General features: G+C 32.0%; 1 protein-coding gene across 1 annotated transcript; it reads right to left on the reverse strand.

The window, feature by feature from the left end:
• Positions 1 to 3,411: 3,411 nt before the first annotated feature.
• On the reverse strand, positions 3,412 to 7,901 carry LOC120091197 (putative F-box protein PP2-B12). The gene is made up of 3 exons (XM_039049108.2): positions 7,446 to 7,901; positions 5,844 to 5,962; positions 3,412 to 3,992 (listed from the first exon to the last, which is right to left on the reverse strand). The coding sequence occupies exons 1-3, from the start codon at positions 7,716 to 7,718 to the stop codon at positions 3,860 to 3,862; spliced, it is 525 nt and encodes a 174-aa protein (XP_038905036.2). The 5' UTR covers positions 7,719 to 7,901; the 3' UTR covers positions 3,412 to 3,859.
• Between the last annotated feature and the right edge of the window lie 7,526 nt (positions 7,902 to 15,427).

Here is a 15,427-nt window from a genome sequence, read left to right on the forward strand (position 1 = left end):
AATTTGTATTTTTTTTTTTTTTTGCCGTAATTTGGAATGATAATAAGCAATTGGGAACCATGCTAACTAGAAGTCTATAGGGATTTTCATGAATATACTACCTCCAGTTTTCAATCATCGAGCAGGAAAAACTCGAACAAAAAATAACAAAGAATATTATCAATTGGGGAGGAGAAAAGTCGCTCAAAATGGTCGTGTTGGTCACAATAATATTATAAATCTCGTGGATCTTGTAGTTGTAATTGTGTTGTATAAATAATTTATTTATCTAATAAAATAAAGAGATATTTTATTTATAATTTAGTTATATTTATCCTAAAAAACCAATAAACTAATCCAACTTAAGCATGTATGTAGGGACATACAGGCGGATCATGTTTAAGTGATAACCTAAACGGTTTTTAGTAGATGGATAAGGTAGATAACACCACAAATACGGTCGATTTTATAGTTGTTACAATTGTTGTAAAGTACTACAAATGATATGATCCTGATCATTCATGTCTAGACATGTGAGTAGGAGTGTTCTATACAAAGAGTTTGTATAAGATCGGACCACGAAATGTATAGTCTCTCTATATAACACCGTTGATAGATCAGACTTGCATTTCATCAGGATGGGCGACCATAGGTGAATTGACCTGAATCCTAAGTGAATTGTGAACTCTTGCCTATTAAGGTGGTCCTTTGATTTGTATGGGTGAGAATGGTTAGTTTTGCCGACTTAATATGCCTACCATTTTGGGGATTCATCTGATTAGGGAGCTAAGAACACAACTACAGTAGAAGGAATTTGCTCATTCTCTAAAGCTAGAGAATGTAGATAGATTTCTTCTTTAAGAACTGATTATGGGGCTTGAACAATATGACGCCACACTCTCGCCTGAGGGGTTTGGTCATAGTTGGCCTATGACTTATTGTTCATTAGAGGGATCTGTGGTACTTAAGTAGTTAGATGCAACTATAGTGGTAAAATGGTAATTTTGGTGCAGCTGTACTTACGAGCAATTTATAAAAGGTCAATGCGTCGTTGATTGGTTATATCCAATAGACTGTAGTTGTTAGTCTTTAGTGGGGTGATTGAAAGTTAATAAAAGTTGATTAATTTAATCAAAGAGTTTGATTAATTAATTGAGTACCAATGGAGTTTCAAACTACAAGTCCATAAGGTCCTCTCGTTAGCTCAATTGGGATAAAAATGAGAATTGAATTAATTCGCATTAATTTGAATTGTTCACATCAATAAAGGAAATTATTTATATATAAATATATGAGGTATAATTTGAGAGAAAATATCAAACTTAATATGAATTTGATTCATATTAAATAACATATTAAATAATTGAGAATTTCATTTATAATTCTTTTCCAAAGTGTGTTGGTGGTAGAAGTAAACTATTTCCCCACATGCATATGTTATTATTATTAATAAATCATTTATATTTTACCTTTAAAAAATGTTTTTATAATATTAAATTAAAGTATATAAATTAAATAAAATTTTATTTTATTTAATTACATGTATATTTTTTAATTACATAAAACAGACTGTTAATTAAAGTACATATTAATTAAATAAAAATTAATTTTATTTAATTATATATTTTAATTACATAAACCTTTCATTTTCTTTCAATAACTTATAAATCTTTCATTTTTTTTAATAGATTCTTTCATTATTATTTGGAAGATGAAAAGAAATGTTCTTTCATCTTCCACTTGCACTATTATAAATACTCCAAAATGTATTGAGTTGTAAGAGGTTAAAAATATTGAAATTGCTTCAAGTTTTGAAAAAATATTTTTCTCTTAAAACAAAACCCCAAAATATTGAAGTTTTGGAAAAAATTTGGAAAAGTTTTGACCTATTCAATGTTGACTCACACATTCAATTAGTGGAAATTATTAAAATATTTTGTAGTTTCAAAACATAATTGTTAAAATATTGTGAACTAACTTTCTTTAACTGGTTAATCATTTCCAATATTTTAACAATTATGTTTTGAAACTACAAAATATTTTAATAATTTCCACTAATTGAATGTGAGTCAACCTTGAATAGGTCAAATTTTCTCTAATCCTATGGCAATTGTTAGGTGGAACAACTTCGAATAGGTCAAATTTTATGTCATAAAACTTACTTTTAATTAAAATTTCAAAAACCCATAGTAGCACGAATGATATTTATTTTTCAATTAATTAATCTATCATAATTATATAAGACTATCGTGCTTAATTTCATAAATTAAATATAATAATTTTTTTATAAAATTTTGATAATATTTTACATGCACAATCAAATACAGTTATCCTTGATTTCCAAACATTCATTCTCAGCAGCTAAAACTTTAAATGAAACAATCCCTAAAACTTCAAATTTATCTATATAATTTACATCTTGATGAAAAATTATTCAAACATTCTATTAGCCTACTAGTATTAAATATGTTAAATTGTAAGTCTAAGACTCTTAACTTTTAAATTTGTGTATATTTAGTCTATGAATTTAAACAAAATGCCTAATTGATTTTTTAACTTTTTCAATTTTTTTGTTCTTGTGTCCTTTTAAACATTATAAAGTGTCTAATAGACCCTTAAAAATGTTTGTCGAGTAGATCAAGCTTTATAAAGTGTCTGATAGATCCTTAAACTTTCAATTCTTTGTCTAATAGATTTTTGAATTTTTCAAACTTGTGTCTAATAGATCCTCGACTTATTTAGGATTTTTGACAAACCGGACCTACTGGATACAAAACTAAAAGCTTTTATGATCCTATTAGATATAAAAGATATATATCTAATAGATTAGTCAATTTTTATAAACTTTAAAATTAAGAGTCTAGTTGGTAGGTAATTAAAAAAATATAAATTTGAAAATAAAGGATTTTCAATGAAAATATGATTGTATTTTATGTTTTCAAACATCTATTTGATAGTAAATTCTAATTTAAGCCACCAAATTGTGTGTGATAATATATTTATAAGCCATTAAACTAATTAATAATTATAAATTTCTGAATTTGGTATATGTTAAAATTTTTGTATAATTATTATTTTGTAATATCATATAATTTATATATATGATATAATATATATTTTATAGAATATGAGATGACTATTAATGTCTTTTTTTAAAATATAATTATGTATTTTAAAATTTCAAATTGAAAATCTGAATATATTGAAAAAATAACATTGTTCCTTTTAGAATTTGTATTGGTTGGACCACATAATTTAGAAACAATTTTCAAAAACATAATCCAGACTACTTAATAAAGACATGTTTGTTAAATTCAGTAAATCTAAAAATATATTAAAAAAAATGGATCCATATTTGAGACAAAATTGATAGTTCATAAATTTATTATACATTTTTAAATATCGGGGATATAAAAGTATAATAACAATAAATAAACGTAACCTTAAAATTTCATAAACTAAACTTGTAATTCAGCACATCAAATATACAAGAAAAAAAAATAAACAAAGTATGTCCTTGGATCTCTCTCTTTCTAGTATCTCAATTACAATAATAAGGGCAATCACATCAAGTAATTTTTCATGCAATATTGAATTCTTAATCATTTTTAGGTCTAATCTCAATTCCTTCAACAATTAACCCACCTTTACTTATGAAGTTATCAATCTCTTTCAAATGGAAAACAATTGAGCCATCATCTCCTAATTCATTGAAGATTTCACCCATTTCAATTTCCATCCACCCATCTGATCTTTCTTCATAAACTAAAAGAGATCCTTGGGGAGGGTCCAAAATTACCCTTTTCTTCCCTTCCTCTTCAACCTCTGCCCCTTCGAAATGAACTTCTAAAGAAACAGGTCTTATCTGAAATCCATGACGTCAATAAGGGTTTTCCACAAGATTGAATACAAAGTAAGCTGCGTACTTGGTTTTGGAACTTAAATTTCTAGCTTCTATCTTTCCTTTGATTTCAAGCCACCACACGATTTCTAACTCAGCCACTTGAGGAAACCTGTGGTTTAAAAGCAAAAATTTTAGGTTGGAACTACCTTTTAGTCTTTATAGTTCGAAGTTTGTTTAATTTTAATCTCTGTATTTTCAATATTCAATTTTAGTCCATATATTGTCAATAAATCTTTAAATTAATCTCTCATAATTAATTTCTACCAAAACTAGTTAATTAATAATAATAATTTTCATATAAATAAATATAATATGTGAATATTTTTTCAAGATTCATAGTAAAAAAAAACTAATACATAACAAAAAAAAAATTTAAAATATCAACAATAAACTAGTATTTGAGATTTATTAAAAGTATAAGAACTAAAATTTGACAACTGAAAGTGTAAAAACTAAAAATGAACAAACTTGAAAGTCTAGAGACCAGAATAGTATTTGGACCAAAATTTTATACTAGATAAAAATATTATTTTGGTCTTAATTATAATTTGAAGTTTGTTTTAATTGTAGCCCATATAAGTTAATTTTTATTGAAATTAATTAAATAATAATAACAATTTTCATGTTAGGAAATATAATATATGTTTAGAAAGTTAATATTAAAAAAGAAAAAGTTAAATTTTTTTTAATCGAGAGTGGTTAAAAAGTTGAAATCAAGTTCAAAGTAGCTCTGATGTCTTGTAATAGTTAGATAATAGATATAGATTTGAGGCATTTTTCCTTTATTTCTCGATCATATACATTTAATAGCGTAAGACTGTTTGCTATAATGTGGCAGGCGATTTGAATAATCTCTCAAGTGTGGGACCCTAGGTTTAAATTAATTAAATAATTAATATCAATAATTTTCATATTAGAAAATACTTTTACGTGAATATGTTTACAAAATTAGTTGTTAAAAAGTTAATAAATAATAGGTGAGAAATTCCTTCTATCATAGAGTAACTATTTAATTCATGAACTTTGATTTGTAATGATTTAGTCGATGCATTTTTAAATTTGTAATAATTTAGTTCTTAAAATTTTGCTTGTGACACTTTAGTCCCTATATTATAAAAAATTGTGACAATTTTAGTCTCATCGTCAAAAACTTTGTTAAACTTAATTGTCAATTTTTATCATGTAATTATTTAATCTTTACGATTTATAAACAAACTTAACCCTAATTAATTTATCAATCTAAGTGTGTAAATTTTTTTTTGTTAAATCTTAACAGTATTTTTCACGACATAAACTAAATCATTACAAAATAAAACTTGTAGACTAAATTGTTGCTTTGACAAAAGTTAAGAAACCAAAAGCGAAATTTGACCTAAATAATAAAAAGTTTTTGGAAAAAACCAACAATAACCTAGCAATATGAACTATTTTTAAGATTTATTGAAAATATAAATATTAAAATTGGACACTATTTGAGAATACAAATACTAAAATTAAACATATTCCAAAGTGTGCTAAAATTGTTATTGAAAAAGATAAGGATAACAAAGACAACAAAGAGACCAAATTCGACATTTTTTAAAGTACATAAATTAAAATAGACAAAAATTAAAAAATATATAAATCAAAATAAATAAATTTTTTTAACTCATTTGGCAGTTATTTGGTTTTTTTTTTTTTTAAATTAAGCTCACAAATATCACTTCTAACTATCGTTCGATGTCTTTGTTTTCTTGTTTAATTTTTGGGACTATTTTCAAAATTCAAATCAAACGGTTTGAAAGCTAAAAAAAAAGTGTGATTGTTTTTAAAATTATATTAAGCAGTCAAATGTTTATTAAGAATAAAAATTACTGTAAGAAAATGGTGGAAGAAAGAAGCATAATTTTTAGAGACGTAAATAAAATATCGAATGAGACCGTATAAAATATTGAACAGAGAAAATTAATTAGATGGGTACCTTGATGAAGGGATGGATTTCCATGTCCAATATTCGGGTGAATTCCCCCAAATAATGTCTAAATCTCTTGCTCCTATCATATAACATTTCTTGCCGCTCTCTTTCTCCAATGCAAAACTCTGATTCAAATTAATTCCCATTTTCAATCAGATTTAATTTCAAATAAATATTTCATAAATCCAAAATAGCACAATAGTTGTAATTATTTATATTTTGATCAATCTCAAAAAGCTCTAATTATATTTTATGTTAATTTCATACTATACTTCTAAATCTATTATTTTGATGGAAAGACACAAAATCAAGAAAAACAATGTTTTTCCATTTTTTGCTTTCTAGTTCTGAAAAAAAAAATTTAGGAAATATTACTTTTTTCCTAGATTTCCGCTTTAATTTTTATTGAAGCCCTAGATTTTAAAATGTTATACATTTAGTTTTTAAATTTTAAGTTTTGTTTCAATTTGATCATTGGGTTTTAAGAGTTTTTCTTTTTAACCTCAAATTTTCATTGAATACTAACTTTCAATTACTGATGTTAATTTCTATTAATTAATTAAAAATAATTATTAAGTAAAATTTTAAAAGTGATGAAAATTGTGAAACTTAATTAATTATAATTTTTGTAATGATTTTTAATTTAGTAACATAAATTAACTCTAAAGACAAAAAATGAGTATTTAGTGATAAAAATCAAAGTTAAAAATATAAATCTCAAAACATAGGGATCGAATTGAAGCAAAACTCAAATGTAAGGGAAAAATTGTAGCATTTTGAAACCCATATATTAAATTGAAACCAAACTCAAAAATTAAGGACTAAATATGTAATATTTTGAAGGGCTATTTTCAAATATAGAAAAATGAACAAAAATATTCACAAAATCATAGTAAAATATCACCATCTATTTGTGATAAACCACGCTGTCTATATGTGTCATGATAGACACATATAGTAGTTTATCGTGGTCTTTTGTAAATAAACTATGATATTTTGCTATTATTTGTAAATATTTTTAGCAATTTTTTTATCTAAAATAATTTTCCTATTTTAAAACTTGATGACTAAATAGAAAACCCAAAACTTAGGGACCAAAAAATTATTTTTCCCAAAAAATTATTTTTGTATTTTCGTAACTTCTCTGTAACATTTGAATTATTGTTAGAAATTTTCAAAAACAAAATCAATTTTTTTAATACTAAACTTGAATTTTGAAAAGAAAAGGGTAGATTAATTTTTTTAAAACCCAAATACAAAAAATGATAATCAAACACGCTTAAATTACTGGTCCATCAAAATTTAATTAGGACAATAATTTATTTTCTAAACTTTAAAATGTACCATAATTCTTTAAATTATCAAATTTTACATAGATCATCTAATAAGTCGTTGTTAAGATTAAGAAGTCTATTATTCATGTAATTGAATTTTATTTCTAGCACAAGATCCCACAGATTTATAAAAATGTTAAATTGGTGACATGCAAAATTGAATAATATTCAGAGTCTTCTCGAATAAAAAAGGAAATTAGAATTTGGTAGAGTAATTAAATAGAGATTTAACAAATCAAAATTTAGTTTAGGATAAGTGAAACAATTGAATTACCGAATTTCCAGAGCCGATGAAAAGCAAATGATCGCAGAGATGGAAGTAAAGAGCCTTCTTGGACAAGGAATTCAGAAACAAAGACGAAGATGAAGACGAAGCCTGAGAAATAATCTGCTGGTAATCGGACGGCAGAAAATTGGTCCACAGAGCGTCGGAATCGACGGCGGATCTGAAAGCCGGCGACACGGCGGCGGATCTGCAGGCGTCCTTCGGCGAGGTGAACGCCAGAATGGAAGAAATGCACTCCACCGGTAGCTGGTTGATGTCCATCTCCGATTTGTTTTTCTTTTTTAATTTTTTCCTCCCCTTTTCTTTTGCTTTTTATCTTACAAAGTCAACTGACCAAAGAATAGTTGGAATAAACGCAAAAATATTTAAATATCCATCCACCATAGTCGAGGACGGTAGCTGTCCGTTTTACTCTATTTCCACTCTCTTTCTTATTTTCTTTCCTTTTTATTGAATATATATATATATATATATATACATACAAATTTAGTCTCCATGTTTTGGGACTACCCTACATCTAAATTTTAATATATTACATTTTTTTTATTTCAAAAGATTTTTACATAAAAAATCTTCTTTCCACTATATTTTTCAAAAATGTCTTTAATTTTAAAGTTTTCAATAAAAGTTTTTAGTGTTATTTTTGGACTACCTTTTTTATTTTATTTTTTTGCATTTTCATCTTTTTTATCATTGTTTGGTATGTAATTATGATTTTTTATTAGTGAATCCCATTTTCTCGTACTTTTTATGTTGTTTAACGTGTTTTAGATTGACTTAATAATAGATTGATGTTTCATCGTCAAATACATTTTTAATTGTTTTTTTTTTGTACAAAACTCTTTTTATCCGTTCTACTTCTTGCTCTTTTTCACCTCTCTTCTTGGCAATAGAAAGATTTGTGTTTTTTTCCTTCCATTACCTGATTTCTTCATGCATTTTTTTTTTTTTTTTGTTTTCTTCATGCATTATTCCTCCCCTTGCTCTTCATCTTCATTTTTCATGTTTTTCATTTTTTTTTCATTTTTTTTTCATTTTTTTCATGTTATCACGTTATTTTGCGTTTGCAATTTTTTCCCCTAATTTTTCATGCTTTCAATTCCATTTTCTTCATGCATTTGGTTTCCTTCATGCATTATCTTCTTCATCCCCTTATCCTTCTTTATTTTCTTCATGCGATTTCTTTCTTCTTTTTTTTCTTTTTTTTAAGTTTGCATTTCATTTTTTTAGTTTTCTTTGGTTTTCATTTATTTTTTCGGTTTCTTTTGTACATTCAATAGATTTTTTGGTCGTTCTTCCCCAATATTGAAATAGGTTAGTTGCAAAAGTTTAAATGTTGTGTATATATTGTTATTTTTAGATGCAATATTCTATTTAAGTACAATGTGTGACACAAAGAACTAGTTGTTTATATAGCATTTTTTTTTCATTTTTTTCATTTTTATCTTTGACACAAAGTACTAGTTGTTTATATACATCTTGTACCGTTTGTGTATTCTATTATTTTTTACTGTATACTAAGTTATATATTGATTTTGTTGTTATATCTGTTTATATGTTGAGATATATATGATATATGAGTTATTTTAAAAATCGCTCTACATATATGATTTTTTATGTACTGCATTTTATAGGAACTCTTACTGTTTCAATTTTATATACTGTGGTATATATTGATTTTGTTGTTATATTTGTTTGTATATTAAGATATATATGATATATGAGTTATTTTAAAAATTATTATGCATAAATGATTTATTATATGCTGCATTTTGTAGGTACTCTTATTATTCCAATTTTATATGACGGTCATTTCAACGAGAGAGACAATTACATTAATTACAAAGAAGTTGAAATAAATTTTCATCATCAAATGACCTTTGTTGAATTTCAACAATTAGTAGTTGATAAGGTAGGCAATGTAGGTAATTGTGGTAACATTCAGATTTTTGCATGCGTTGGATCAAATTGAAGAAGAATTTGGAACTTAGAGAAGATAACAATGTTAGATGGTTGTTCTGTCTAATTTCCAGTGTCTTTTCTTGCTAAAAATCACCCCCGCAATATGCCTTAACTCGCTGCCCATTAACCTTAAACGTACAACTCCCGTCTTCAGTAATCAACTCCACTGCATCATGTTGGAATAATTCTTTAATGATGAAGGGTCCGGACCAGCACGATTTTAACTTGCCAGGAAAGAGTTGTAACCGTGAATTGAAGAGCAAGACATTTTGTCCCACATGGAGATTTTTACCACATATGTGTTTGTTGTGCCAACGCTTTGCGCGCTCCTTGTAGATCTTTGCATTTTCATATACGCTCATTCTCCATTCCTCCAACTCGACCAGTTGAAGTTTTCGTGCTTCTCCTGCTTTCTCCAAGTCAAAGTTTAGCTTCTTCACCGCCCACATTGGTTTGTATTCTAGCTCCAGAGGCAAATGACATGCCTTACCAAATACCAACTTATATGAGGACATACCTATGGGTGTTTTAAATGCAATCTGGTATGCCCACGACGCATCATCGAGCTTTGTTGCCTAATCCTTCCGCGAAGGCCTTATTACCTTCTCAAGTATCAACTTGATTTCTCGATTGGACACCTCGGCTTGACCATTCGTCTGCGAATGGTATGTGGTGGCCACTTCGTGGAGAATGTTGTATTTGCATAGCAACTTCTTGACAGTATGATTGACAAAGTGAGACTTTTCATCACTTATTATGGCACGTGGAGTGCCAAAACGAGTGAAAATATTTTTCTTCAGGAATTAAGAGACTATCGCCGCATCACTTGCGGCGCATGCCACTGCTTCTACTCACTTGGATACATAGTCGACGGCTAACAAAATATAATTTTTACCATTCGATGGAGGGAATGGTCCATGAAGTCAATACCCCATACGTCGAACAACTCATAGATGATGTTTATCGGCATTGCATGTTTCCATGAAATGTTAACAGTGCGTTGGCACCGATCACACTTCATCACGTAGTCAGTTGCGTCCTTAAACAATGTTGGCCAAAAGAATCCACTCTATAAAACCTTGGCTGCGGTGCGCTGTCCTCCAAAGTGCCCAACATGTGGCGAGTCATGACATTGCGATAATATGCGTTGTTGAGTAGCATTTCGTACGCATAGTCGCAGAATCTGGTCTGCCCCTTTTTTATACAGATTCGGCTTCTCAATAATAATATCTGCATTCATGTTTGAGCTTCCTCTGTTGGTGGTAGATATAATCTTCAGGAAATTGCTCGCAAACCAGATAGTTGACTATGTCAGCGTACCACGGTAATTCTTCAATCTGGAATAAGGCTCATCTAGGAATACTGCGCTCACTTCTGACTCTGTTGAAATGCCTTGAATCTATTTGTTGGCGCTTCGAACAACCTAGTACGAGGGTTTAGAGCAGTGTGATATATAAACTCTCTAACCTAGAGCCATCGTTTTTTATGTAATTCCGAAAACATTCTCTCAAATAATATTGTTCTCCCTCTACCCGTGGATGTAGCTAACACGCTGTTAATGAACCACGTATATCTATGTGTCGATCTTTCATACTCTATGTTCCTTTTTTTGTGTTCTTTAATTTTCGATTTCGCAATAAACTCGTTGCGAACAACCTTGGGGTTTTTAAGTCTGGACAAGTGATCCGCAACTTATTCTCCGCCCCCTTTCGATCAATTATTTCTATGTCAAATTCTTGAAGGAGGAGAACCCATCTGATCAACCTCGGATTTACATCCTTTTTTATCATTAAATATTTTATTGTCGAATGATCAGTATGGATGAGTACCTTTGTTCCCAGCAGGTATGCTCTAAATTTTTCCAATGCAAAAATTACCGCCAGAAGCTCTTTCGCTGTGGTGGTGTAATTGGTCTGAGCAGGATTTAATGTCTTACTCACATATGCAATGGGATGTAAGATTGTTTTTCTCTTTTGTGCCAAATCTGCTCCCATCGCATACCCGCTTGCATCGCACATTAATTCAAAAGGAAGTGTCCAATCAGGTGCAATTAACACAGGCACGGTAATCAGTGCATTCTTCAAAACTCTAAATGCGTTGAGGCAATTGTCGTCAAAATCAAATTTTCTATCAGCCTCCAACAACGCACTTAGTGGTCGTGCTATTTTCGAATAGTCTATAACAAAACGTCTGTAAAATCCAGTATTCCCCAAGAAACTTCGTACAACCTTCACGCTTGTTGGAGGTGGGAGTTTTTCAATTGCTTCTATTTTTGTTTTATCCACCTCCAACTCGTCCCAGGAAATCTTATGCCACAACACGATGCCCTCCTTTATCATAAAATAACATTTTTCCCAGTTAAGAACCAAATTCGTCTCTTCGCATCTCTTCAGTATCTTCTCCAGGTTGGCTAGACAGACTTCATAGGTGTGTCCATAGACAAAAAAGTCGTCCATGAAGATTTCAACAGAGTCCTCAAGATAGTCTGAAAAGATGGCCATCATGCACCGTTGGAACGTGCTTGGCGCATTGCATAGGCCAAACGACATGCGACGAAAAGCAAAAGTCCCATACGGGTAGGTGAATGTTGTCTTGTCCTGGTCTTTTGGAGCAATCATAATCTTGTTGTACCCGACATAGCCATTTAGAAAGCAGTAGAAGTCATTTCCAGCTAGACGGTCTAACATTTAGTCAATGAACGGCAGAGGGAAATGATCTTTCTTTGTGGCCACATTTAGCTTGTGGTAGTCCATACAAATGTGCCACCCGGTGACGGTCCTTTGCGGTATTAGTTCATTATTTTCGTTCAAGACTACCATCATGCCACCTTTTTCAGCACACATTGCACGGGGCTGACCCACGTGCAATCTGCTATAGGATGAATAATGCCCGCATCTAACCATTTAATGATCTCCTTTTTAACGTCCTCTTTCATCGCAGGGTTGAGTCTGCATTGATGTTCGATCGATGCTTTGTGGTCTTCTTCGAGACGAATTCGGTGCATACAGTTTGCTGGGCTAATTCTTCGAATGTCAGCGAGCGTCCAGCCAATTGCTCGCACATGTTTCCTCAGAATGCTCATCAACGCATTCTCCTAGTCTTCGTTAAGTTCGGAGGAAATTATTACTGGCAGCTTCTCATTCTGCCCCAAAAATGCATACTTTAATGATTCGGCAGGGTCTTTAATTCCATTTTTGGTGGTTCTATTAAGGATAGTTGCGTTGCTTTTCTTTCTTCTTTTTCTGTTGGCTCTTCTTCTTGGTTTGCGATCATCTCTTCTTCCTTGTTTGTTTTTGTTATGATCGCATTACATACAGCAATGGATGCGTTTGCATCATCTTCTTCATTTTCTTCATCAAACTTTTCTTCTTCAATCAAATTCTAGTCGTCGTCTGAGTCATGCAGGTCTTTTTCGTCAGGAAACTTCATGGCACAGATGATGTTGAACTTGAGCTTCTGTCTGTTTATGCTCAAAGTGATCTCCCCTTTATGCACATCGATCTGGGCACGACCTATTGATAAAAATGGTCGCCCCATGATGATGAGCACTTTGTCGGCCTCGTAATCCAAGATGATGAAGTCGGTTGGTAGAATAAATTTGTCGATGGTGATCAGCACGTCCTTCACCTTCCCCTCTAGATGCACCAGAGATTTATCGTCCAGTTAGAGAGTGACGGTTGTGGGCGCAAGTTGCCTACATTCAGCTACTTAAAGATCGACAGAGGCATCAAATTGATGCTGGCTCCAAGGTCACACAATGTCTGTCCGATGTACAGTCCTCTATGGAGCAAGGTATAGTAAAGCTCCCAGGATCGCTCATCTTCAGTGGAATTATTGATTTCAAACTTTGTGTTAAAGCCACCATGGCAAACTTACCAGTGCTTCTCTTCTTGGTTACCATATCCTTCAGAAACTTGGCGTATGCAAGCATCTCCTCAATCGCTTCACTGAATGGAATATTGATATGTAATTGTTTTAACATAGACAGGAAACATTGGTACTGTACCTCTTCATTATTTTTCTTTCTAATTCTCTGTGGGAAAGGTGGTAACTGAACTCTCACGGTCCCCATCTCTATTGGCTTTGAGTTCGACGCAACTTCTGGCTCTATTGCTTCTTTTTCTCCTTCTTCTTTTTGGGTCACCGCAATTTCGGGTTCTGCCACAATAGGAGTAATCCGGCTAGGCTCTTTTCTTTCTCCCTCCATATTTTTTTCACTTCGCAATGTCACAACCTGACATTGCTCTTTACCTAATCCCCCCGGGTTGTGTGGAAATTCTGTTGAACTCGGCAGAGCCCCTTGCGGTCTATTCTTTAGCTCACTTGCAATTTGGCCCATCTGTAATTCTAGATTGCGGATGGACATAGCCTGACTTTGAAGCACAGTTTCGTTTTTCTCTATATACTGCTTCCACAGGCTCTCTAAGGAAGAGGATTACAGCGGTTGCGAGCTACTGCTTGATTGCTTCTTTGACCGTTATTGCGCGGGAAGAATCCAGGTGGCCCTTCTTTCTGCGCCACAGATTGGAAATTCTGCTGCTGATTCTTCCATGCTAAATTGAGGTGGTTTCTCCACCTGGGGTTGTAGGTATTCGAAAATGGATTATTGTTCACAAAGTAAATAGATTGTGTATTCTGCGGGCATTCTTCCATTGCGTGCCCATCATCGCAAGTCTCACACCTTACGATGTTTTGACTAATTGCGTTTACTTGCTCATTTTGCGGTGTTGGGCTGTTGATCGCAATTCCCTGAATTAAGTTCATCATTGCGGTCATCTGATTATATAGTGAAGCAATAGCACCATTACTTGCGTCGTTATCCTTGATTTTCAGTCTCTGATCACTATCTCTCCAATCCTCGTGATTTTTGGAGATGTGATCAAAAATGTTCTTAGCCTCATCATACGTTTTGTCAAGCAAACCACCAGCGACTACCACATTGGTAGCAGTCTGCAAAGCGGGATTTAAACCATGATAAAAGATTTCCATTTGAAGGCAGTCTGGCAATCCATTGTGTGGACAGTCCCAGATCAACCTCTTAAACCTCGCCCAGGCATCGCTGAGCGATTCGTCCATGTCTTGTTCAAAATTCGTGATGAGTTTCCTTCGTCTAGCATTCTCAGTAGGTGAAAAATATTTCTTCATAAATTTCTCTACAACCTGTTCCCATGAAGTGATCTCTCCCGGCTCGAAGGAATACACCCATTTTCTTGCCTAATCACAGAGAGAAAATGGAAACAAGGTTAGTAAAACTTCTTCGACAGAGATGTTCGGGAATACAAAAGTGTTGCAGATTTCTATAAAGCTACGAAGGTGAGCGTATGGGTCCTCGCCACGCTGGCCTTCGAATTGTCCTGCAGTCTGGATCATCTGTAGCATCACCGGTTTCATTTCGAATCTGCTTCCATCAAAGGCAGGCCTCATGATTTCTGGAGAGAAATCATAGAGGTTTGGTGATGCATTGTCTCTAATAGTTCTATTGCGATCATTAGCCAGAAGGATTGGATTCGCCATGACGTTGTTTTCGTTTGGTGCTCCGTTTCCAGGCTACTCCGCCATATCTTCTTTATCTGACTATTGTTGTCGGTCTCTTAATCTCCTTCTGAACGTCCTCTCAATCTCCAGGTCATAATTCGCCAGAGTTTGAGAGTTTGCAAAGAAATCAAAAAAATTACCGTTAGCACACTATTTTGCCGAAGTCCCTGGCAATGGCGCCAAAAACTTGATGCGTTATTTTGTGATGTGGAATTGTGAATTAAATGCGATGATGAAAATGCATTGAGCACTTAAGTTTTCTCAGTGGAATCCAAGTGTAAACCCCACTGAGTTCCTGGTAAGTCCAGGGTCGAACTCAGGGACTTGGAAAAATAGGTTGCGGTGGTAATTTTAGAAAACTTTGCGGTAACCGGTAACTCAAATAGTTGTTTTGTTTGGTTGATGTGATAATGAAAAATAAACAAATGCGGCGGATTTGAGAAAAGTCTAATTGTGTCATAGATGCACTGAGT

The sequence above is a fragment of the Benincasa hispida genome, chromosome 1 (assembly GCF_027475165.1).
Source record: "Benincasa hispida cultivar pf3 chromosome 1, pf3_genome.v1.1, whole genome shotgun sequence".
Classification (NCBI taxonomy): domain Eukaryota; kingdom Viridiplantae; phylum Streptophyta; class Magnoliopsida; order Cucurbitales; family Cucurbitaceae; genus Benincasa; species Benincasa hispida.

What these genes read in the sequence shown, in the direction of transcription:
- LOC120091197 (XM_039049108.2), bottom strand. Translation starts at nt 7,718, where the DNA reads ATGGACATCAACCAGCTACCGGTGGAGTGCATTTCTTCCATTCTGGCG. An exon ending in TCATCGGCTCTGGAAATTCG is followed by an intron (nt 5,963 to 7,445) that starts GTAATTCAATTG and finishes AATTTGAATCAG; the next exon opens with AGTTTTGCATTGGAGAAAGA. An exon ending in AAATCCATCCCTTCATCAAG is followed by an intron (nt 3,993 to 5,843) that starts GTACCCATCTAA and finishes TTTAAACCACAG; the next exon opens with GTTTCCTCAAGTGGCTGAGT.